A 22,530-nucleotide genomic window follows, 5' to 3' on the forward strand; every position below is an offset into this window, starting at 1 on the left:
GATTTCAAGTGATGATGGTCACACAAACTCAGTTTGTCTCTCTGTACCATGGAGGACACCATGATGAACTGGACATATGGTGAAGACTCTCATGTGAGATTTATGGTCTGTTTTTTGCTGTTTGTCTTGCAGGTTGCCATCACGAAAGCCAAAGTGGATTTCTCCGGGGTGGTGTGCCTGCCCCCTTCCGTCATTGCTGGGAATGGGCTGGACGGAGGAGGGGCTGGCGACAATGACGACGAGCCGGTGCTGGTGTCCCTTTCGGCGGCCCCCAGCCCGCAGAGCGAAGCTGTTGCCAATGAGCTGCAGGAGCTCTCCCTGCAGCCCGAGCTGACCCTCAGCCTCCATCATGGCCGGAACCCCAACCTGCCCCCACTCAGTGAAAGGAAGAATGGTAAGTGCTACAGCGTGCTCATGTCTCATGTAGCATGTCCTCACCAAGTGGTGGTGTCATGGTAGATGTTCTGGATACAGCTCTGCTTTTTATTGCTTTTCGCTGTGGTTTTTTTGTAGGAAAAACTAATGATCCAGAGTTCACAAAATGTATTTACACTGTTGGAAGGATTGATGTTAGTGCCTGTGGAAGTTCCACAGAGCTCCAGTGATAAAGCATTTTATATTATTATTTTAGGTGAATACCAGAAAAAGCTTTCCTGTACTTTGGGGTGACTGGGTTGTGCAAAACTGAGACAGTTAAAGGGAGTGTTAGCTCACCTTCAGACTGTAGCCATCTGTAGGTTTTTCTTTGTCACGTTGGTCTGCACTTGCCAAGGATGAGTAACTTTCTCACTGCAAATGTCTCAAAGGTTCTTTCAGACTTCCTGGAAGGAGAAGCAAGACCTAGAGTTAAAAATGAAGTGTCCCAGTAGGCCTTCTGATCCTAGAGTGAGAATGGCCTGTGCATGTTTATCAACTTGATAGTGTCTTATGGGCAACTATATAGTGGGTTACAATATAGTGGCAAAATGCAAGGCTACTCAGTGACCAGAATTCTTGGCTTTGAAAGGCTGTAAACTGTCTGAAACTCAGGATCACCAGGCTGCCATGAAAGCCTTTGCATGTTCAGCCTCATCCTGTGAGAGAGCGATGAAACCATTTGATAAGTGGTGGCTTCTCTTTGTGAATTCCTTTTGGTGATCTCCCTTCACTTCGTCTTCTGGGGTATATCTTGGTAACTCTTGTCAATATGAGGGCCTTGCTGCAGTCTGAATTCATGCTATCACCTGCAGGGTACTGTGGATTTCAGGGCGGTCGAGTCCTGTGTGCCTTAGTGTTGGACCTTATGGGGTTGCATGACACAGCATATGAGAAATGCTGGGGAGCTTCAGAGTGGCTTTATAGCCAAAACATAATGCTTATGGATAGTGATTTAGAATACATGCACTGAAGGAAAGTAATTTGGATTGAAGGGGTATCTCACTTAACATGGCTGGGTCTTTTTATCTAGAAAATGACCGTGCCTTTTTTTGAATGGTGTATCAATATTTTGCAATTTGGAAGAATTTATTAACTTAAACCCAAAGTGTTGGGTTTTTAGGAGGTTAAAAAGAGTTTCCTCATTCATATATGTTATACCATCACATAATGATGTTATACCCTCATTATGTGATCACAATTATATTTACAAAAAAAATGGAGAAGATAGAAATGACAATAACAGAATAAAAAATTTTTCATCCTTAATGTTTGCAGTCTTCTAAGATAAAATACAACAGATGGAGATAGATGTGGTGATGGTAAATAGAAGAAAATTGGAATGTCAGTCATCAAGGTAGACTGTGATCTCAGCATATCTCAACTAGTGGTAGACTTGGGCATTTTATGGTTATGAAAGCAAGGAGAGATTTCAAGTGGTATTTAATAGAGATAGCAGTGAAACTGATAGAGAGCTGGAACATGGGAAAAGCATATGAGCCTTTGTTTCCAGCACCTGACAGCTGGTTACATGAAGGTGACATTGTGATTTGTCTGGAAACACGGTTCTTTTTAGCCAATAAGGCATGATCTAGGATCCTGAAGTGGGAAGAAGCAGTTTATTTTTTGATGCCACTGGGAAAACGATACTAGTGCTGGGAACAGATAAGAGTAATTTTCAGAAAAATGAAACTTGTGGCAGCACTTTGAATGGTATTGTTATAGTCAGAGGAAAGGATATTCTGGCACAGGAATGAAAGTCTTTACAGGATTCAGTTGTTTGGATAAGATTAAAAATTGGTATTTCAGAAACATTTAACAGAAATAGATGGTTTTCCTCTATCTGAGTAATGTTATTTTTATGGGCTCAGCTTTGAAGCGGTGTCATTGTGGGCTGCAAATCTGCTTGACTGGAACAGGTAGAATAGAGTTGTACTTTAAAAGTATTTGAAAAGGAACACCTCTGCCCATATCTGTTGCCAAAGAAAATGAGGATATTCCCGGAAATGACTCATTAGGTGGGCCTCTTCAGAGCTGATTCTTTATCAGGGCTTAGCACAATAGTGGGAATTTTACTGCTGGAGGGGCAGTTTTTCAGGCGAGGCATAAAGTCCAAAGTCCCTGAGCTAGATTATCTGAATATTCCTTATCTTTGGAGGTACACAGGAGGTACACAATGCTCTCTTGTCCCAGGCTGCAATATTTTGTTATGTGTTGTTTGTGTGTACATTCATTAAAGTATTATGGGAATGAAAAGTGCTGTTGAAATATGGTTATTAGCAAACTGTTATGGCATAAAAGAACACTGGGTTTAGTGGGCTGCTAAGAAATTTAGTGAGCTATTAAGAAATTTAGCTGATGCATTTTGAGTTAATAAATGTCTTCCTTCAAGTGGGAACTTCTCACTTATCTTGGGGTTGCACAGCTGTTGAAAGCTGTTGAGCTTGTTAAATCTCCTTTCTTCAATATGGTTTATCTTTGTTGTTGTTGTCCTTCAGACATGTTAAAAAAGTTCAGAGATGATCTGCCAGTTGCGATGGCAATCTGCTTAAACATTTGAACAATCCAAAGTGTTTGTAGAAGGTATCTTGTGCAGTGAAACTGCTTCTGTGACAATTTGCCAAATTCAAGGTATGAGGAAGATTCAAGCTGAGTGGCAGTGGGAGGGGAGGAGATGGTAAGTAGGAGACTTGCTGGAAGCTGCCTATCTGTGTCAAAGGGTCTCCTGTTTGCAGTTCTAGACAGGCACTGCTGACTCACAGCTGAACTAACTACTTATGCTGAGAGTTTTTAACAGATTAACTCTTTCTGTAGCTTTTGCTAAACAGACTTGGCTTATCTGTAGGTATCTGTAGAAAAATATCACATGGATTTGTACCGTGTTTGTTGTGACAGACTGCAGTTCTGGAACATAAACTATTAGCTGAGTTAAAATAGAAATGTCTTTGGCTTGTGAAGCATCATGGAATTATGTATCCCATGGGAAAATTGCAAAGGCAGTCCTGTATATGCATGGTGCCATATGCCCTAGGACAGCAGATTCCTTTTAATTTTTTTTTTTTCCCCTTCTCTGAAATGGAGAGCAGCCAGATGCAGTTTCTGGGGGTTTTCTCGTTGGTTTTGGTTTGTTTCAGATCCAGACTTCTCTTCATATTTTCCCTTATCACAGCTACACGTTCTCCTGGAAGGGTAGGTACACCTGGACACCTGGGTGTAAAGACCATGAACAACTTGACTGAACAGCTGCTGTTAAGTTACACAATTAAAGTGCAATAAAAGATATTAAGGATATAGAATTCCAGTATGAAGCATTTGAACAGATAGCTAGGAAACAATTTTTTGCCACTTTGGTGGAAGGAAACCTTATGTGGTAAGGTGTTAGTAAACTATTTTGACACAGTTATTATGTTCTGTTCAGGCATCAAGCTTAATGGGACATTTAAGGTACAGTTATTTAATTTGTGCTTCAGTGTGAATTTTCTACCCCAGATTTACATTCCTTCTGCTTTTCTACCCATGTTCATCAAGACCTCAACTTTAACTATGAGAGATTACCTGTGACTGACTCATTTGTTGCCACACAGGCCAGAAAAGGGCTATTATGGAGTCATCTGAAGCTCTTCAGTATATCTTGATTTTTGTCAGTCACCCATACTAAGATGCTAAGATAACTTATCGCAGCCCTTAGGGCAGGGTTAGAGCAGGCCCCCATGAATGCATGTACAAAAAACAAACAAACAAAAAAACCCCAAAAAACCCAAACAAACAAACAAACCCACCCAGGTGATATATATATATCTTAGGTAGTTTGATCATTTCTTTAAAAAAAAAAAAAAAGTCCTCCTTAACTTTCATTTGAAATGACAATAATTGCTCCACTAACTTATTGATTCTCTCTCTTGACGTGTTTTCTCCAGATGAATTCATAGTTATCTTTGTCCAGGGCTTATGAAAAGCATTGTGTTAGAATCCTCAGACACTCCTGTTTTTTTCTCACTGTGGGGTTGTTTAAGATGAGGTAACATTCTTTCCAATGAACTGTTGCATTTTATGATTACTGGTTTGGAGTGAACTTGCACCAGCTTGCTGGTGTTTGGGGTTTACTTGATCTGGGATGCTTGCCTTCCACAAAGTGCCATCTGTGTTATTGGGAGAGATTCTAGTTGGAATGTGTGGAATTTCAGTATGACTCAAGCCATATAAAAGGCATGTGCTTTAGGTTTGGGAAGGTTCTCCTGTTACTGCTGTACAAAGAATGGGATAAATAGTTGCTATGTAAGCTGTTGGTGATTATACTTAGAAATTGCAGAGCTGAACTTTTAAAATGGTTTTAAAGACCTAATCTAGTGCCTGTGTTCTTATGCCCATTTACTATTAAAATACATGAGTATTAGGGCACTTTATTTGATTTTAAATAATTGTGTAGGTGATTTGCTCCTACAATTCTTTTATAAGGCTGTACATTCCTCTCTCCCACCTCTGCTATCCCTTTCCCATTTTGAATTGTCATTACACTGAATACAGTTAGATTCAAATATTTCAAATATAACTTTTTATAAGGGGTTTGCAAATTTTATTATTGTCTTCCTGTTATTCTGACTTTAAACACAAAACCAATTTCTTAAAATCATGTCGTAAACTGTCATTTTAAAAAGTAAATTATGTGACTCATGAACTCATTTGAGAAGCTAGGCATGATTACTTATAAACAAGGGATAGTATTTTTTTCCCAAGAGAGGGCTTTAAAGAGATGAGAATATTCTGAAATTTTCTCAGTTTTTGAGTCCTGGTGGGTTTTTGTTTGTTTGTTTTTGGTTTGTTGAGGTTTTTTTCCCTAGTATACAACTGCCTTCTGGAGACTCATAGTTACGTTTAATTACCAAGTGGTGGTTACTGCCTCATCCAGAACTTAGATGTGAAGAAGATTAAGTCTGTATTGTAGCAAAAGGACCAAGACAGGAAATATATAGCTTTCTCTGATGTCCTTCACATGCATTCCAGTGAGGTTTGCTGTTTTCTCTTGTGTGAGAGTAAGGAGAATGGTTGTTAGAACAAAAACAACCAGTCTGTCTTGGATAGATTTGTGTTACAAGACTTTGTGTTCCCAGGAGACTATAAATTTAGCATGCTGTCTGAAAGTTTCTGATAGAGCTATGAGATCCAGAGCATGACAGAAATGACTGGCCTGTTACTGAGGGGAGCTCCCAAACAACTGAGAAGGGGTAATCTCCTTGAAATATTTTAAACAAACTTTTAAATAATGATGGGGGAATAGCGGAGCTGGAAAGAATGATGCCAAAGGCAGTTTTAACAAGTAAGGTCTCAAAAAAGTTTTTGTTCCTTATCAGGGTAACAAGACTAACACCCTTTTACAATCACTGGCTCATAATATTACTCTCCCTTTTGTTTTTCCTCTCTAGTTGCTTTCTTGCTTCAGTTTGCCTCTGAGGTTTCAAGGTTCAGCGCTGCTGGATAGACGTTAGACGTACAATTTGATAGCTGTTTAAAAAACATTCTTTTTTCATGAATTTAAACTGCTTGCTAAGCAAGTCAGGCCCAGATCTGGGCAGCTGTTTTGTCTGTGTAAGGACTTCATTTTCTGGTTTTGCTGTTTTGAGTGTTAAGGGCAGTAATGGGGAAAGGAAGCCTGGCTCTTGAAAGGGAGAATGCCATTCAGCAGGATTCTCAATGTGTTCTACTTAAACAGAGAGCGACTGCTCCATGAGGGAAAGATTGCACTAGTTCACAATAGTCACTTGCTGTTAGTGCTTAGCCAGCTGTATCCTAGCTTTGGGACCTTTGCTGCTTCTGTAATGTGTGGCTTTCTAGAACTCATTTTTATTGGAATACCATCAGCCACTTCTGGAGCTGCAGCCCCGACCCTGCCACGATCAATACATTGCCACAAAATATAATGAAGGAATCTGTTGGAATACATCTGGTAGTGCAGTCTTCATCTTCCTTGCTGCTCAAATGACCAACATCCTGTTTAATGCTTCAAATTCCATCTGCCTCTTCGTGGTCACCGACAGTGCACACGTGCATACTTCAGAGAGTTAAGTGATGTTCCTGGAAACTGTAGGAAAGATTTCCTTTCCACTTGGGTCATACTGCTTCCTTTTATATTTCCATGTATCACAACACAAACAAGCATACCTTCTGCTAAAAATGGGTGTTTCCTGTATTTACGATGCATATGAATATTCAGAGTAGGTGGGTAAAGAGTTATTTCTGTCACTGGTGTCTCTGAATGCTCAGGATATAGTGCACTGCTGCAGTTCCTTTTCATAAAGATTGCATGCAAGAAGGAACATTTTAGGCCTGGGATTTTTGCCTGCTCTGGCTGCAGATGCGGGACTGCAAAGGTGGCGTTTGAGTTCGAGAGAAACCCCAACGAGCCGATCCTTGTCCTTTTACAGCGCACTGCTGATGTACGGAGTGTGACAACCAGATACATACAATATCATCACTTTAAGGGGTTTTCCTGCATTGTTTAAAGCTGCTAAATGAATTTCTCCTGCCTCCTTTAAAGTTCCAGGTGTGTTTGTGTGTGGGAAGGAAGATATGCTGCTGAAACCTGCCATGCTCTTCCCTCAGCAGTCGAGCAGCTGTTGGGGAGTTCTTGTATCTCAGTGGTAAAGAAGTCCTGAACTTATTTCATGTTAGAGGGGTCAAAAAATAGGGCTTAAGCAGTTTTGCGCACCTAGCTACTCATTTTTATGCATACTGTTGTGGCAGGACAGGGATTCTGACTTGCTAAATCCTTAAAAAGGGATTTAAAATCTAAAAGTTTGTATCTAAGATGTGCACATCTCAGTATATTTTAGGGCTTGGTACAAATATATGCGGTTACTTACCTAGATGACCTAAAGAGAAATGATGATGAGCCTTGTGGAAAGATGGGGAATAAGGGTATAATTCTCTGGGGACAGAAGTGTTGGAATTAGTTTGTTAAGATAATTAAATTATCTGTTGGGCAAATTACTTGAGACTCTTTAGAGACCAAGACTGAATTTCCTTGGAGTTAGAATAATCCAGTGAGGAAAGACTTAATTCTATTTTTATCTTTTAGTCAATAAATACTTGACTCTAAAATTTTTGTCCACTATCCCAAATAATCTGAAACTGATCATGTGGATGTGGGAAACAAGACTGAGTTTTTTTAAACCCTAGTCTGCTTAGATGAAGGGAGTGATCCACGGTAGGAAAAGTCTGAATGACAAAGTGCAGGTTTTTTGACACTGCCATCTGTTAGAGTAGCTCAGGTTTAGTGATCAGCAAGGGGAATTGATTAGGGGAGTAGTTTAGTTATTGAGAAAAAGGACTGGCAAAGACTGAAGAAAAGTGACTGATCTATCAGCAGGATGTGTATGTCTTTGGCCATGTTGTTTCAAAGCTGAGGATATCTGCATGTTTATGTTAACACTGGGTCTCCTTGTCCTTGGAACGAAATTGCCTCATCAGCAGAGCCCCTTAGGGGATTGCAAGTCTGCCCAAGACGTCATCCTCCTCTTATAAAAGGGGAAAACTGCCAGTTCTGGTGTCTCTGACCCCTTCCTCCCCCCTCCCTTCCACTTACAGAGCATCAAGGGGCGGACCTTTCTTCTGCAAACTTCACATCTTGCTCTCCCGTGGAGTATTCATATTTCTCCTAGCAGTAATTTGATCTTGGGCTGTTCCAACTTGCCTGTAGTGAATAAGCAGAGGACTGCATATTGGAAGACTTGAGTTTTCTCACTAGGCAGAGTTTTCTGATAGAAGGATGACAATGTCTTGCAGGTTTTGAATGAGATTAAAGTTGAGAGGTCCTCTTGGATTATTTTTTTTCTTTAACATATCTGTGTCTATATAAAGAGAGGTCTTGAAGGGCTTGTAAGTGTTGAGAAGAGAATCAACATGACCCTGCTGGAACCAGAAATGCAGATGACAACACTCCAATCAGGTACCACTCCAAACATATCCTGTGGTTAATTTTTACTAGTGAATCATGGTTGCTGAACTATATAGGAAGTGCCAGGAGGCTGTGTGACTTCAGATAAAGACAAATTAGAGAACTGTGGTGATTTCTTGTGCAGGTTGCAGATGGGTACTTTTTGGATGTTAAGTACTGTTCAATTTAGAGCCTCATCAGAGATAAAATTATCTCTCTTGTCTTCCCTAGTTGGTCTCCATTGTTAAATTTACGTGGCTTTCGAAGATTACAAAACTTCAGTCAAAGCTAAGACTTGTTCTAAGGACTTGTACCTCCATTTAGCTTCTAACTGATTTATGTGTTTTTACAATTAAATATTTTCTGATTTAAACATAATCTTGATACTTTGGAGAGATTTTAAATTGTGTAGTTTGGGAAAAACTTGTATTAGAAACTTTCCAATATTTCTTTTACGTCTTGAAAGTCTGTTTCCTTGAGAATGGCAGTGGTATTTTGTTTGCATGGTTCATTTGTAAGTACTGTGGCCTCCTGGTGATACTGTGCTCACCCATTAGATATGTACAGGGTTGCATTTCTCACATGTAAGCCATGCTCCAATGAGAATTATCTGTTAATGGGAGCATGAGATACTTCTGTAGGCTGTTTTTATCTGAGGCTCCAGCACATTATGTAGTCATGAAAATAAATACATATGCAGATATGAATGGCCTTTGTTCTGTGGATGGGAAGTGAGACTGTAACCTTGGTAAAATTTGATTACAAGGTTGTAGTAGCCTTGTTTGGGTTTGTGTGCTCTTAATCTCTTGAGTAGCATTGTCTGAAAAGCAGCACAAAGGTAATGCCAAAAGTGTGAAGACATACTTGTTCCTGAAAGTCAAATGCTTTTTCATTTCCTTAAGTAGTGACTGGGAAAAAGACAAGTAAAACAATAATTTCTTAGTTTAATTTTCCCCCCTAAAATTGCTGTCAAAATTGCTGGGTTTTGTTTGGGTATTTTTGTTTTGTTTTGTTTTTTAGGTTTTTTTTCCTGAATTGACCATGTTAATTTCCCTAACTTAATTTTGTGTGTTTCTAAAATATCTGTGAAGATTTTTTTTTTATGTCTCTGAAGATCCTGTATGACCTTTCTTTTATAGTCCTGACATATTCTTTGTTGTTTAGAGAACCACAGTATGTTTTTTTGTATCTCCTGTTGTAGATAAGAAAGGCAGGCCTAGATCTTAGGTAGTCTTTGTCCCAATTCAGAAGAGGGTTTGTATGTAATCATTCCTCTAGTTGTACTCTTGCAGTTTGTGAATTTTGGAGGTGAGGTTTGGACACTAACAAGGTGTTTGGTATTGGACAGGATGCATATGGCAGGGTAGTATCTAATCTGGCTTTGCTGGGAAGAAAGCTCTTATGTGAAGGCCTGAAAAAAGATGTTGACTTTAACATGCTTTGTTTCTAATAAGTTTTTTAATTCACCCCCCCACCCCCCCCAAGAACAGCCATGAAATTTGTATTTCAGGGTTCTTGTTACTGAGTTTGTGCCTTATATTCTCAGGAAGGTGACATAATTAAGTAACACTTGTTAAAATTAGGAAAACTGTCTTCTTATTAGTATTGCTTTTTCTCAAAACTTTATGTGGCTGTGTTTCTTGTCTCTTCCAAATTATGGTAACTCCTGAGGCTTTCATTTAATTCTGAGAGTGGGAGTTTCTCCCACTAAGGAGTGCTTGTATGGAGCTTTTGCTTAAGTCCCCTAACCCTAGTCCTAGATTATGCAGTGACATTCTGTAATGTTGAGGCAATTTCCTGGCAAGTTTAGCTTACCTTAATGAAGGATACAGATTTATTGCACCTCTTCCATCAGCAGCCACTCTCTTCTCTTCTGGATCAACCACTGCTGGACAAATCTTAAGCAAGAAGCAGGTGAATGTTTACATAAATGGATTCACAAGATTGGTGGGGAAATGGAGTGTGACAACAGGAACATGAACATTATAAGTTTTAAAGGTCTGTCTTGAATAATGGAAGTGTATTACAAGCTTCTAGATAAGGAAAACAGCTACTTGATGATGAGGCCAATTTGTTCAGCTGTAATATTTAGAGACTTCAGATGTTGTTGGTGGCTGCTCTTGTTTGGCTTAGTGAGGTAGTTGTGTGTTGGGTAAACTATTTGAGACTTCAGAGGCTGAAATTGGATCTCCTGTCTGTTGAGAGCTAGAATGAGGAAAATGACTTAGCTGAGGAAAGACTTAACTTCTCAAATCTTCTTCATCCTGAAGTTCATCTCCAGAAGCCGTACTGGAAAAATGGAAGATGGAAACTGTTGTCCCAGTCAACTCCTCAAAGTTTCCAAACATCCACTGAAGAAAGAGGAGAATCATGGCCTAAGCTGGGTAAATAAATTACCTTGCTAGAATTTACACAGCTTGCACTCCATAGACCAAAACTTCTTCAAGACTGCAGGTCATGAGGCTGTCCTTATTTACTGCTTGGGTATTGGTGGGAGTCCACTCAAGAAGGAGGAGTAGCTGAAGCCATTGCTGACCCAGGACAAAGTGTCTGTATTCCATGTTGGTGGGTGCATGAAAAGCAACTCCTTTGATGCTAAAGGTGAGAAAACATTCTTAATGTTTTGGAGAAAGAACTGAGGGGGACATTATAGCTTTACTCTTCTGGGAGCAGAATAGCTTAAGCAGAGAGATACTGTTTCTTCAGAACAAAGAATAACTGAAGCAAGAACAATATGAACAGTGAGGTGCATACTGTATTAACCAGAGAAAAATTAAAAACACCTGTCAAACTGAACAAAAGGAGGAGTAAATAAACAGTGCCAGTGATGACAGCGGAGGAAGGAAAAAGTAAAAGTGGAAATCAAGCTGAAAAGACATTCCAAAAAAGCAGTAGACCCAGAAAGAAAAAAAAAAAGGCAAAAATATGACCAAAAAGGTAACTGCTCTATTTGACATCTCACTGGATGACTAAACTTATTTAAAGAACTGGTATTACTGCTCCAATCATTCAAAAAGCAGACATACACAGTGGGGTGAAATTCCACGTTCAGTTTCACAGTTTTGGAACCAGCCCTGTGCCAGTTTGTGTGTTTTCATTCTGCTGACAATGAAGCTGATGTGCAGATCTGTACCAAGCTCTTAGCAGTGGGAGCTCTCTCTTTAGTGTTTTTTTTAATCCCAGAGTCACTTAGCTTTTTTGCTGCCTTGACTCTTTCAGAATCTGAATCATTTGTTTTCTTTATATTTATTTGCTGATTCCAAAAGCTTGCTGTTTCCTTCCCATTATCTACTTCAACCTGATCTCCCTATGTAGCCTCTTTTTTTGTTCTCCTGAAGCCTTTTTGTTATTTGTTTCATTATCTAATTATCCCATATAGAGATCTTGCAAATTCTTTTGCTGTTGGTCACTCTTCAGTCAGGATGTGGACTAAATAGTTTTTGTTCTTACCTGGCTTTGTAACAACTGGCCACTGAAGGAATGAACGATGAATGTTGTGTTTTCTTTTCCCTTTTTTTTTTTTTTTTTAATGGAGAGGCAAGAGTGCTAGAGGCATACTTTATTTTGAACACAATCTACAATTTAGTGACACTTAAGTGTTTTTGAACAGCCACATGAGGGACTCATGCAACTGGGGAAATCTCAGGAGTTTTGGGTGTGCTGCTGGCCTCCACATGCAAGTTCTGTGTTCAGATAACAAACTTTCAAATATAATTACTCTTCTTTTTAATTTTATTTGGTTTTGTCACAAATTCCTTTTTATGGCTTTTGTCCAGGTGGCTGGGCAGAAGTGTGCATGCTGTACACATTCAGAGGTGCAACCAGCCAGAGAGAGAGAAACCCTAAATTTCAAGATAATTTTTTGCCAATGTTTTGCATGGATGGAGAAGAGTTATGGCCTCTTAGGGTCATGTGGAGTCTAGCAGTGCATTGCCAGAATTAATGGATGCTAGCACTTGGACAAATGGCTACTTCTGGTAATGAATTCTATTTCCTTATGGTTTTGCTCTATGAAAAACCTTTGTTCGCTGTTCTGGGTAGCTTTGGTTTGTTTCAGTGCACAACGATGTTGTTTGCACTGTCTTGGTATAGATTGAACGTTAATAATTGTCCCATTTTAATCTTCTTTCTGTGAGTATACTGAAAAAAATTAAGATTGTTCAGTGTAGGGTAGTCTGTTGAATAGCATCTTTGGGTTTTGATATGTTTGTTCTGTTGACCTGCTGAAAAAAACCTTAAAGTCTATTAGATATCAAGACAGGTATGCAAACCCAGAAGCAGGTGGTTCTAAACTGTCAGAAGTTTGGTTTAGATGAAGTTTGGTTTAGATGAACAAGAGGGTTTTTTCCATGCATATTTAGGGAACAAAAGAAGAGCTGTTTTGAAGTCAGCACTGTAAATGAGCACAGAAATAATTTAGTTCTCTGTAGTGGATAAAACTTGACTTCTGTGGTCTAATTTGCTTTGTATCCAACTGATTCTCAAAAAGGAACAATTCTTTCAGCTAAAAATTAGTGTTATTTTGAATCAAATGCAAGACTTCTCTCATTTTCTGGGGAAAGGTTGGATTTTTGAGCTACTTTAGCAGATTAGGGATGTATTAAATTCAGTTTAGGAAAAAGCAGTGCTGATCCCTTCATTCTTTCTTTCAAAACACAACTCCCAGGCTCTTTTTCTTCCCTCTTTATAGGATTTAAGTTGAAGTGCTTTAGGGATGTCAGCTGCTAAACTGCTTTTAATGGGAAGAAAGGGGACAGACAGCATATCTGTGTATTCTTAGAAGGGATATGTCCCCCTCCTCAGCTCTTTCAGGAGTGACAAATATCAGAGCTGCAGTTTGTGGTTGGTGTTCTCATTCCTGTTTTAAATAGATTTGAAATTCAGTATTGGCTTTTAGTACACGAGGAATGACCTTTCCTTGATGCAGTAAAATGCCTTCTAACTTCATCTTGTCTTTTTCAAGCATCACTTAAAAAGATTTTTTTTTCCTTGCTGTTGTTTTCATTTTCTAATGATGAGAGGATTTTGTAGTTGTGGGGTTTTTTGCATTTTGATTTGTTTGAATAGTAGAACTTAATTTTCTTCTCTTTTCTTCCTCCCTCCCTCCAACTTGGAATTTCAAGATTGCAATGTGCTCTTGAATCAACACAATTGGGATTTTGGTTTTGGATGGAGGGTGGAGCTGAGGGGAGAACATTCCTGGCTCTATAGTTTGCATCATCACTACTTTAAAAATAGAACTTTTGATTTCTGTTTGGAATCGATGGCATTTGGAAATGTAACCTTTTGTATCTGGGTGGCGAGTTCCTGGGGAGTGTAAAGAGTTCCCCTGTTACTGGTACAGCTCCCTGGGTGTGTATATTCTGAGTAGTGATAAAATGACTCTTCACTGGCTTTTAACCAGAATCCTGCATGTGATTCAAAGACTGAACAAAGTTATGTGAGCCTCATCGTCATCATGCAGTGGGAATTCTTTCCGAAGCAGCAAATGGGATGTTCCTGAAGTCAGCTTTAAATATGGAAATTGTGCAGTTTGCAGCTCTAGCACAAAAAATTCTGGGTTGGCTGTTACGAGATGTGGAGAGAGGAGTGCACAGCTGTAAGCTGCACATTAGTGAGTTATTTCATTCATGAAAGATCTGAATATAATCTTTTGCTACCTTTTACCCTGTGATTAACTATTGAGTAAGCAAATCACAGTGTGGTTGTATTAGCCAAACTAGAGTTAAAGGATTGTACTGAAACTAAATATATAAAGGATGCTTTTCTTTTTTTCTACTTTTTTTTTTTTTTGTGTCAAGAATGACAGTCTACAATAAAGAGTACTCATTAGAATAATTTAGTTGAGCAGTACCTGTTTCTGCTGACAACCTCAAAACAAGAAACTCCTGGAACTCTCTTTATCCCTGTAGTATTTGTTGAAGCATTAAATCATCTTTTGAAAATAATATTTTTATTTTCTCCATCTGCTTTGAGAATACTCTGTTTATTCTTTTTATACAGCAAGTGTTACCCTATAGGTTAAGAAAGAGAGAGTAGGAAAACAACCATTCAGGCAGCTTTTTGCCCTTATCCCTTCTGTGAAGTAAGATTCACTTGCAGGGGGTCACAGACAGTCTGCACTTGTTCTAAAACAGTAAAGATGTGGTAGGCACAAAATGATTATTCACTGACTGCTTTGTCTCATAACCCTTCTTATGGGTCCAGCTTACTTTAAAATCCAGCTTCTGAGAATTAACTTTAGGGTGTGTGTGTGTGTGTGTGTGTGTGTGTGTGTGTGTGCATTTTAACCAGTTTCCAGTGTAAACAGTAAGACTGTCATCGTCCTATGCAATTTTTGGTATCATTCATCAATTGTTATTAAAAACAAAACAAAATTTTAAAATGCATGTAAAGTCATGCCAGGTTTTATATGTTGTAACTGTAATCAAAACAGAGTCTTTCTTTCTGTGAAATTAATGCATTATGTATAATGGGCCCTGCTTAGTTGTTGTCATCATACTCTGTGAGTTACCCACTCACTTACATGATGAATATGAATCAGCTTTTCTTTAGGAGCATAGTTCAAATGCATTGGAAAAAAGAAGTGGAAAAGGATTACTTTCATTGGGTTCTTATTTGAGGTCCTTAGGCACACTTGTATAGGAATTATTCTTGATTATGTATATAGGCTCAGACTGATAATTTTTATTTTTGTGGCTCAGGCAGATCATAGTCATCTTTGTGACCTGCCACTAATTTAGGTTCTGGATAAAATCTGATCGTGTGCTATGCTGAGTGTCTCTAAGCTGGTATGATGATTACACCACATTCTTTGCCTGAAGGGATGAACTGCAGACACACATCCGTTCTGTCTCCCTGTTACCTGGTGATCCTTGCTATCCAGTGTTTGCCAGATTTAAGAGATGGCTAATGTTTAACAAAGTGCTCAAGTTTCCATGCCTGTGTGATAGCAAAAATTTGCATTAGTGTTTATAATCAGGATTTTTTTTAATAATGGGATCCAAGTCCAGTCTACATTTTGATTGTAGTCATTAAAGTATAATTTTTTTTTATGTCTAAGCATCAATGTGAATCAATCCCTAATGTTCTAGTGTGTGGCCAGAGCTGTATAGATCAGTGGTAGGGATTGTAGGTAACTACTGAGGTTTTGGAAATGTCTCTGATGTTATTGTTTGATGTTATGTGGAAGCTACTATCAATAAATTTTTGTATTAACCTGTTTGCTGTCTGCTTTTGCCGGTCTCAAATGACTCCTACAGCACAAAATAAACCTGACAAAAAACCCACCCCAAAATCCCAAGTAATCTACAGCTTCATGTTGCATCTGGATTCTCCTTGCTTTGGAGCTGCTGCACCTCAATTCAGACTTACAGCACCCTCTGCTGTTCTGACCTTAGGGCTCTTCCAAGGAGAGACTGGCATTTCTTCCAAACTGTCTTTTTAAATGGAGAAACCTCAGCTGGTAGTTTTGAGGTGGTCTGGTTTTTTTATTTGTGGCTAAGGAAACACGAGCTCTGATTTATGGGGGTGAAACTAGAATCTTTGCCTTGATAGAAGAATTATTGCCCCCCCTTTCCTCTCAATTTCTTTGTCATGAGAATTTTACCATCAAAATCAATATAGAAAACTGGTTTAATTACATTGGCACAGCTCCCTTTTGTGATTACCCTTGGTGTGGTTTAAGAATGCTGTCTAATGTAGCAATAGTTTAGGTAGGTAAGAAGTCACAAAGCGATGGAACTGGAATTACTCCTCAGGATTGCAGAGCCCCCTCCCCTGCTGCTGCAAGTAATCCTGTCATATAGTCCCCTACATAAATTTATTGAGCACTGCTTTAAAAAGTGTTAGATTTCTCACTCATGCTGGACAGCTGTCCTAGAATTTTTCTCTTTGGTTAAAAGTCTTCTAGTTTTCAATATTAAATGTGTCAGTGGCTTTCAGTGCAAATAACCTCATAGTTAAACTGATGCAAACCTTAATGCAGGCAAAATATTCTCCCTAGAAGAAGCTGCATCTACTTACAATATTCTTAAAGTAGGCAAGTGCTAAAATAGTATTTGCTAATGTGACCTGCTTAATGGTTTTTTTGTATCTTTCTGCAGTTGATGCTTATTTTAAATCCTATCCTCTACATAATGTTAATGATGCTTCCCAGGCATTATGCACAGCACTGGATCCCCAACAGGGTATGAACCTATTTGATTAACCCATGTGAAAAGTAGGTTGAGAAATGTATTTGTAGTTCTTTGTAGTTTTCCATTTTCTTTGCCCTGATTGTTTTTCCTCAAAAATGAGCGTATCCCAAATAAAGAAGTTGCAGCTTCCAGTGAATCACAAGCAGGCTTGATCAGTCTGTAATCATAAGTGACCTTGAGGAGATTTTTTTTTTTTTTTTTTTTTTAATTCTGCTGGAGATACTCTGGATGAAGCTGTTGTTCCTTGTCTGTGTTTTTCATTATTTGAGATTTGGACTTTGTGTTCACTGATGTCAACTCAAACATATGCCTTTTAAAAAGATATTGAATGGTTTTGATTTATTAAAGTTACTATGTGACACTGAGGTATCACTGATGAAAGATTGCAACTTGCAAAACATTTGGTTCAGAAAGTACCTTGAACTTGACTACTGCAAAACATTCCCAAAGCTTAGAGCCTTCTATGTTCATTCACTAAAAACTGAAATAGAAAACTTTTCAGTATATCTCTGCTGATTTTATGTTACCTCTGAATAAGTAAGAACAAGATCCAGATCAGTAGACTCCTTTTGGAAAAACCACTGTTGCTAATCTTACCTTGAAAACTAAGAGATTAATGAGATTCTGGAATATGTAGTATATGAAAAGTGGTCTCTAAGGCATGAAAATTTCAGCCCATTTAAAAGTCAAAGCATCTTTTAAGTTTAAGCTAGAAAATTACTGGCAACTTTAAATGGACCAGAAAAGAACAGCAATTTTAAACAGACTTGCAATTCCCTACAGCATTTTAAGTTTCTTTGCTTTTTAATTTATTATTATTTCTATATAGTGCACAATATACAATCTCCATTCTGGGATTTTTAAAAATTTGGAGGGTTTATGGTTATTTTTTCTTCTTTTCTTTGTACTGGGCTTTTGAATTATGGTGACAAAGTGGCTGCCTATAATAAGAGCCTGCTCCACTCCTCCCAGTTTTCCTTGGAGAGAGGCAATCACTGTTTGCTGTGGTTGTTGATTTAGTGCCTGGGAAGAATGAGGTTTTTTTGGACCCCTTTCTCATCTCTCTCTTGCTAAGGGAGCCTGCGTCATTGAGAAATGTTTAACCTTCTGGCCCTAAAGCAGGACTGGAAACTTTGCTGCAAAATCTAGAAGCTAAAACTGGATCTTGCAAATGTTATTTATGTGAGCTACTCTTTCCTTTGATTTAATTGGGACAGGAGATTGCAGAGCTTGATTTAGAATTTTGAGTAGCAACTAATTTGGAAAGTTAGCAGGGGGGAAAATAATTTCTTTAGTGAAAAATGGTGAGTAACTGATTTAGGGGGAGAGGAGAGAAGAACTGGGAGCAGAAAACGGAAAAGTGTGGGAGGACTTAGTGGAGAAAAATGTCCTAATATCATAATTCTGGCATTGTCAAGTACTTGAGTACTTCATTCTAACTTGTATCAGGAGGCTGGCTGTGCATAGTTTTATTTCTTTATAACAGAACTTTATAACAGAAGTTGTTTGTGGAGAGCCAGGGGCCTAAATTGTGGTGGGAACCTAATTTCCACGGGGTAGATTTAATAGCAGATACTACTCCTTGTATATGTCTTTATTTTCCCAGCCTGCCCACTTTTTTCCTCCTGCCTCCTCCCATCCTGGACCATGAGGGTTGTTCTAACACTTCTGCAGAATTTCCAGATGTCTGACTGCCCTGTTGCAACTGCGCTCCATTAACCGAGAGGGAAGAAGATGTTCAAAAGTCCCAAACATTTCTGCAGCATAATCATAATAAATCTGACATATCATGAAGCTGTTGTGCTTGTGCTAATTAAGTACCTAGTGTGCTTGTAGTACAAAGAGTAATCCTGATGTGCCCACAGAGTGTTGATTTTATTTCACATGCTCTGGCTGTCTATACACAGCACATGCCTGTGTGTTTATCTTCAAGATATTCCAAACAGAAATGTGGCAGCTCGGTCTCTTGGGACCCAATATCTTTATGGTAAACTGAAATAAAGAAATTAAATTGAAACAAAAATGAAGAAGCTTGTCTCAAGGGTGAAATAACACAAAACAGTTTAAATTATTTGTCCCAATGATTTGTCGTGACCAGTGGAAGGGAGAAGGGGTTGTCCTTTTCCTTCACTCCTGTTTTGCAGCAGCATTAGCAGCTGAGTGCACCTACTGCTTGGCCCCAGCTAGCCTGGACAGTTGGATTTTCTTCTGAGGAGTCTAATTCTCTTTTGACAACAAAGCCATTAAAACCCCCTCACTTTTCTGATGGATCAGTGACTCTAATTAACTCACTGAACTTTCTTATGAAACCTCGAGCCTTCAAAAAGAAGGAATGATGAGAGCATAATGCTAGATTCTTTCATCTGGCTTGGGTAATAACACTTAAACTCCGTCCTGAACAGTGAAGCTGAGGAATCAGATAAACAGTTTCAACTCAGAAATTGTAAGTAGGGTGAGAAAACTACTGAACTCTAGGTCATGGAGCCTATAAATGGTGGCAGTGGCTGAGCAGTAAGTCCAAGAGACAGAAAAGACTGGCCACCACAGAATAATATACAGTGCATTATAGACTCAATCCATTAAGAATTAAATTAGAAGTTAGTGATTCTTAGGAGAATATTAAAAATATCAGCATTTCCCCAGTACGAGGCTTGTCATGTTAGAATTTGCTTTGATTTTACTCTGTGGTTGTTGCCTATCTATGAAGAGACAAGTCCCTGGAAAAAGGGTGGTTACACATCTCTCACAGATGGCTGAAGTTGGAATGTCATCTTCTCCAACTCCCATGCTCAAGCAGGTTCCCCTAGAGCCAGTTGCCTAGGACTGTGTTCAGATGACTTTTGAATATCTCTGGGCAACCTGTGCCAGTGCTCAGTTGCACTCACAATAAAAACATTCTCTCATGACGTTTTTAGGGAACCTCCTGTGTTCCAGTTTGTGCCCATTGACTCTGGTCCTGTCACTGGGTAACATTTGAGAGGAGCCTGGCTCTGTGTCCTTTGTACCATTCCTTCAGGTTTTTAGATGGATAAGCTTTGTAGTACGGCCGTGGCTCTCTCGTACTTGAGCCAGCACTGCAGGCGTGGCCTCGTCAGGGCTGAGCAGAGTAGGATCATCTCCCTTGCTCTGCTGGGAACATTCCTCCTAGTGCAGCCAAGGAAGCCTTCCTTAGCCTTCCTTGTCCAAGGCACATGGCTGTCTCGTGTTCAACTTGGTGTCCAGTGGGATCCCCAGGCCCTTTTCTGCCAAGCTGCTTTGCAGCCACTTAGCCCCCAGTCTGTGCCGCTGCACCCTGCTGGCACAGCCATTCAGTTTTCAGTCCACCTCAAAGTCTCCTCAGCTGGCTCAGACTTACTTCATCAGTTTCTCTGGGAGGATCTTGCAGGAGGCAGTGTCAAAGCCTCACTGAGTCAGGACAGTCAGTATCCACTGCTCTCCTCTCTTACACCATGTCTGTCTCTGCACACTGTAGCTGAAACCTAAAGACAGATTTGCTGTTGTGCCCAGGGAAAAATATTTTCTGATAGGAGAGAATTGTGAATTCATAGTCAGTTCTGGCCTTACTATAGCATAGTTGCTAAAAGTAAGCATATGGCAATGTCTGTTCTGTTAAAATTTGTTTTGTTCTAAAGAGTTTGTTCACACGTGACTTCTGTTTAGCTGGCTGTTAGATGTACTGGCAGCAAGCAGCCAGGTTCTGCCAGATCATAACAACTGGCAGCCATCTAAAAACCATATCTTTTCCCTTTGCATGTTTGTCTAGTCCATTAGATCCTCCACCTGTTTGCTTTTATGCAGTCCCACCTAATGGTCCTTCTCTTGTGTCTGGATTCATAAAATAGATTCGGTAGCCAAGGAAGGGAGGAGACAGGGATTTCTAATTCCATTCTGACACACAGACTCTGTGTTATATGTAAATCTCTCTACTTGTTTTAACCTAGTTTATCCAACCAAAATATTTTTTAATAGATTTGAATTGATCAGAATCCATAAATGTGAGGTTCTGACTGATAAGTTCTGGTACTTTATGCCAAAGCAAGAAAGGAAGATCTTAAAGGGGTGTGAGGCAGCTAATGGAAAATTGTGACTGAAGAGACTTCTCTGCATATTGTTTCAGGTGAACTTAGAGATTTAGGAGGAGGCAAGCGGAACAGAAAGCTGATGTCTGAATCAGAACATCATGTTCCAAGCACAGTTTTCTTTACAATTATATGCTCTTAGGCCACGTGCCTTCCTATGCTTTTAGGCCAGCTGGTTATTAAAACTCCCAAGATTGGCAGGTTTTGCTGGGGAGAGGATACACCCTCACAGCTACTTGCCTTTTTTCTTTGCTTTCATGGCTGACATTACCAGAAATCTTGAATATGAGATAAAATTTGTTTTAAAAGTAAGTGTGCTCCTTGTAAAGGAGGAAAGTAATCGTGCTCCTTGTAAAGGAGGCCTGTATCTTTTCCCCCCTCCCTTTAGATAAAGGAAAGTAAACCTGTGGTTTGGTTGATGCAGAATAGGATTCAATTATAAATGGAGTCCACGGAGAAGGAACGGCTGTACTGTCAAAACTGCACCTTCATAAAGTGATAGGCAAGTGAGTCCCATGAAGGCATTAAAGGACTTCTTCCACCATAATATGACAGGAATATTTTTCTTGCTAATCAAAAGCTAATTTAGCAGCATCCAGGTAAAAACTATCCCAAATCTAGTCTAAAATTCTCCTCTTTTTGAGATTTGTGCTTTATGTTTCACTTAAGGTCTGAAAGGTCTGCATGTGTGGAGGGGGGATGAATCCATACAAGATCCTGGAAGTTCTTTCCAGGATCAGTGTGTCCATATCATGAGTTTAACCATATCATGGTTATGTGCCTTGACATTGTCTCAGACTCATTTTATGTTGCAGCTATAGATTAAAACTCAAACACCCTACATTTTTATACTGGAAACAAATGCAGTTGTTGAAGCCACCATGAGAGCTTGAGATTGGCATTGATATATCCAGGGAATAGCTGAATTTCAGCACTAAAGGAGGAGTTTGAGCATTTGATGTTGGAGGTGATGATATATAGATTTTTGGCAATGCAAGAACTATACATTATACATTATACTATACATTATAAAGAGAAATTTGTTTCCTACCTCAAATAATCCTGACAGTAGTAGTTTTCTACTGTGAGGTGAGATGAGCATCCATGATGAGGGAAAAGGAGGCCACTGCTTTTACTGGCAGCCTACCACTGCATTGATTTAGAGGTATCATAAAGCTTGGTCTCCTACTTTACCTCAACCAAGCCTCTATTACTACCTGATTGTGACAAAGGACTTGAACCACTTTTAGAGAAAAAGTTAAGAGTTGAAAAAACCCACATTTAAAATGATTAGGGTTGGCTACTAACTTATTAATTGAATGGGATGGTTTATGGTCTTTTTAGAATTATATCTCCATTAGTGCAGTTTCTTTCAAGTTGTGAAGAAAACCTCTGCAACCATAACCTTTAATAGCAATTCTGTATCAGATTAACCAAGAATAATGGTCACATTAAGCCTCAACAGTGTTATTACTGCCCATGTAACCAGTGTGTTTGGAGAAGGAAGTAGCTTTCTGGGCAGAAGTCAGTCCTGTAATGAAGGTTTACCTAGTAGCAATTCTGCTAGTATAAGCTGAGAAGTAAATGAAGGGTTTGCTAATCCTTCCACAAGCAGTGTGTGAGCACAGAGTACAGCCTGGCTGTTTCCTCTCTTGTTTAGATACTTTAAAAATAGACTGCATTTTCCAAGTGTTTGCAGGTAACCCTCTTGTGCAGTAAGTGCAGTAAGGAGGAGGGTTTGATAGAGAAGAAACCTTTTATTGCCAGACATTTAAAGGATGTGGGAGAGAGAAGTACAGGATAGCTTTTGCTCAACAACCACAGGAATTAGTGACATAACTTCTCAAACTCTTAAACATGCCTTAACATGAGGGGAAGGGTATCTTCCTCCTGTCCTTTCCCAGTTACT

At 39.2% G+C, this 22,530-nt stretch overlaps 1 protein-coding gene across 1 annotated transcript in view; it reads left to right on the forward strand.

The window, feature by feature from the left end:
* The first annotated feature begins 287 nt into the window (after window positions 1-287).
* Window positions 288-22,530, forward strand: part of MRTFA (myocardin related transcription factor A) — a 76,854-nt gene continuing 54,611 nt past the window's right edge. Inside the window, exon 1 of the mRNA XM_030238385.2 lies at window positions 288-394. Coding sequence (XP_030094245.2) covers window positions 350-394 — 45 coding nt within the window. The 5' untranslated portion in view covers window positions 288-349. The remainder of the gene's footprint in view (window positions 395-22,530) is intronic.

This window comes from Serinus canaria, chromosome 1A, assembly GCF_022539315.1.
Source record: "Serinus canaria isolate serCan28SL12 chromosome 1A, serCan2020, whole genome shotgun sequence".
Classification (NCBI taxonomy): domain Eukaryota; kingdom Metazoa; phylum Chordata; class Aves; order Passeriformes; family Fringillidae; genus Serinus; species Serinus canaria.